Below are 1,309 nucleotides of genomic sequence, written 5' to 3' on the forward strand. Positions count from 1 at the left end.
TGAACTACTTTTGTTCTAAACTTTGACCACATTGCAAAAAAAGATAGAAACTTTGGCCTTATGCCATTGCATTTTCAAACTTCTTTTCTTAAATCTGTTAGAAGAAACGATTCGTTTGTAAACTTCTGTGTATTATTAGAATGCAATTTTGGACTCTTATACATACAAAAAAACTTTAGCTATTCTACTAATTATGATAAATAGTAAATACTCTTAATTTTCCCACTGTCTCTTAACCTTCCAAATCTCTCCATTAACTTATTATTAAAACCTACTAACTCTAACATTAAAGTTTATTCAACAAAACTCCTCTGTAAACTTAAATGTTTCTTCTATTCATCATGCCTATCAATTTCTTCTCTTTGTCGAAGATTTCTTTTGATAGTGGTTTTGTGAAAATGTCTGCTGCTTGGTCCTTACTTGCTACATGCTTCAATTCGACACTTCCTTCCTTCACGTGTTCTCGAATAAAGTGAAAACGAACGTCAATGTGTTTGCTCCTTTCATGGTTTACTGGATTCTTTGCTAACGCAATTGCTGACCTGTTGTCAACTTGTATTATTGTAGCATCTTTCTGTTCTAGTTCCATTTTACTCATCAATCTTCTGAGCCATATTGCATGACAAACGCACCAGGATGCTGCTACATATTTTGCTTCACATGTCGAAAGTGTTACTATTGGCTGCTTTTTAGAAAGCCAAGTGAATGCAGTATTTCCCATGAAAAACACATATCCAGAAGTGCTTTTTCGATCGTCTATGTCTCCGCACCAATCACTGTCAGAGTAACCAACCAGCTTGTATTTGTCTGAATTCGAGTAAAACATCCCAAGTGACACTGTTCCTTGGATGTACCTCAGAATTTGCTTCAATGCTTTCCAATGTGTGTAAACTGGCTCCTCCATGAATTGACTTACAATGCCTACACTCAATGAGATATCTGGTCTTGTACATGTGAGATAGCGAAGACTTCCTACCAAACTTTGATATTTTCCTGCTTCGACACGTTCTCCTCCATCAAATTTTGACAGTTTTGTTCCTGGTTCCATTGGCGTCGAAGCCGGATTGCAGCTTTCCATCTTATATTTTTTCAAGATTTCTTTTGCATATTTTTCTTGTGAGATGAAGATTCCTGTTTCTTCTTGTCGAACTTCCAGACCAAGAAAGAATCTCATCAGGCCTAAATCTGTCATCTCGAATTCACGTGTCATTGTGCTTTTGAATTCTTCTATCATCTCATCATTATTGCTCAGAAAAATAAGATCATCAACATAGAGAGCAACAAGTAATACATTCATTCCTTTTTTCTT

The 1,309-nt window shown here is 35.8% G+C and overlaps 1 protein-coding gene across 1 annotated transcript; it reads right to left on the reverse strand.

The window, feature by feature from the left end:
• Nucleotides 1-319: 319 nt before the first annotated feature.
• On the reverse strand, nucleotides 320-1,078 carry LOC127130698 (secreted RxLR effector protein 161-like). Its single transcript, XM_051059665.1, has one exon. The coding sequence runs from the start codon at nucleotides 1,076-1,078 to the stop codon at nucleotides 320-322; it is 759 nt and encodes a 252-aa protein (XP_050915622.1).
• Between the last annotated feature and the right edge of the window lie 231 nt (nucleotides 1,079-1,309).

Source organism: Lathyrus oleraceus, chromosome 3, assembly GCF_024323335.1.
Source record: "Lathyrus oleraceus cultivar Zhongwan6 chromosome 3, CAAS_Psat_ZW6_1.0, whole genome shotgun sequence".
In the NCBI taxonomy this organism is placed as follows: domain Eukaryota; kingdom Viridiplantae; phylum Streptophyta; class Magnoliopsida; order Fabales; family Fabaceae; genus Lathyrus; species Lathyrus oleraceus.

What these genes read in the sequence shown, in the direction of transcription:
- LOC127130698 (XM_051059665.1), bottom strand. Translation starts at nt 1,078, where the DNA reads ATGGAAAGCTGCAATCCGGCTTCGACGCCAATGGAACCAGGAACAAAA.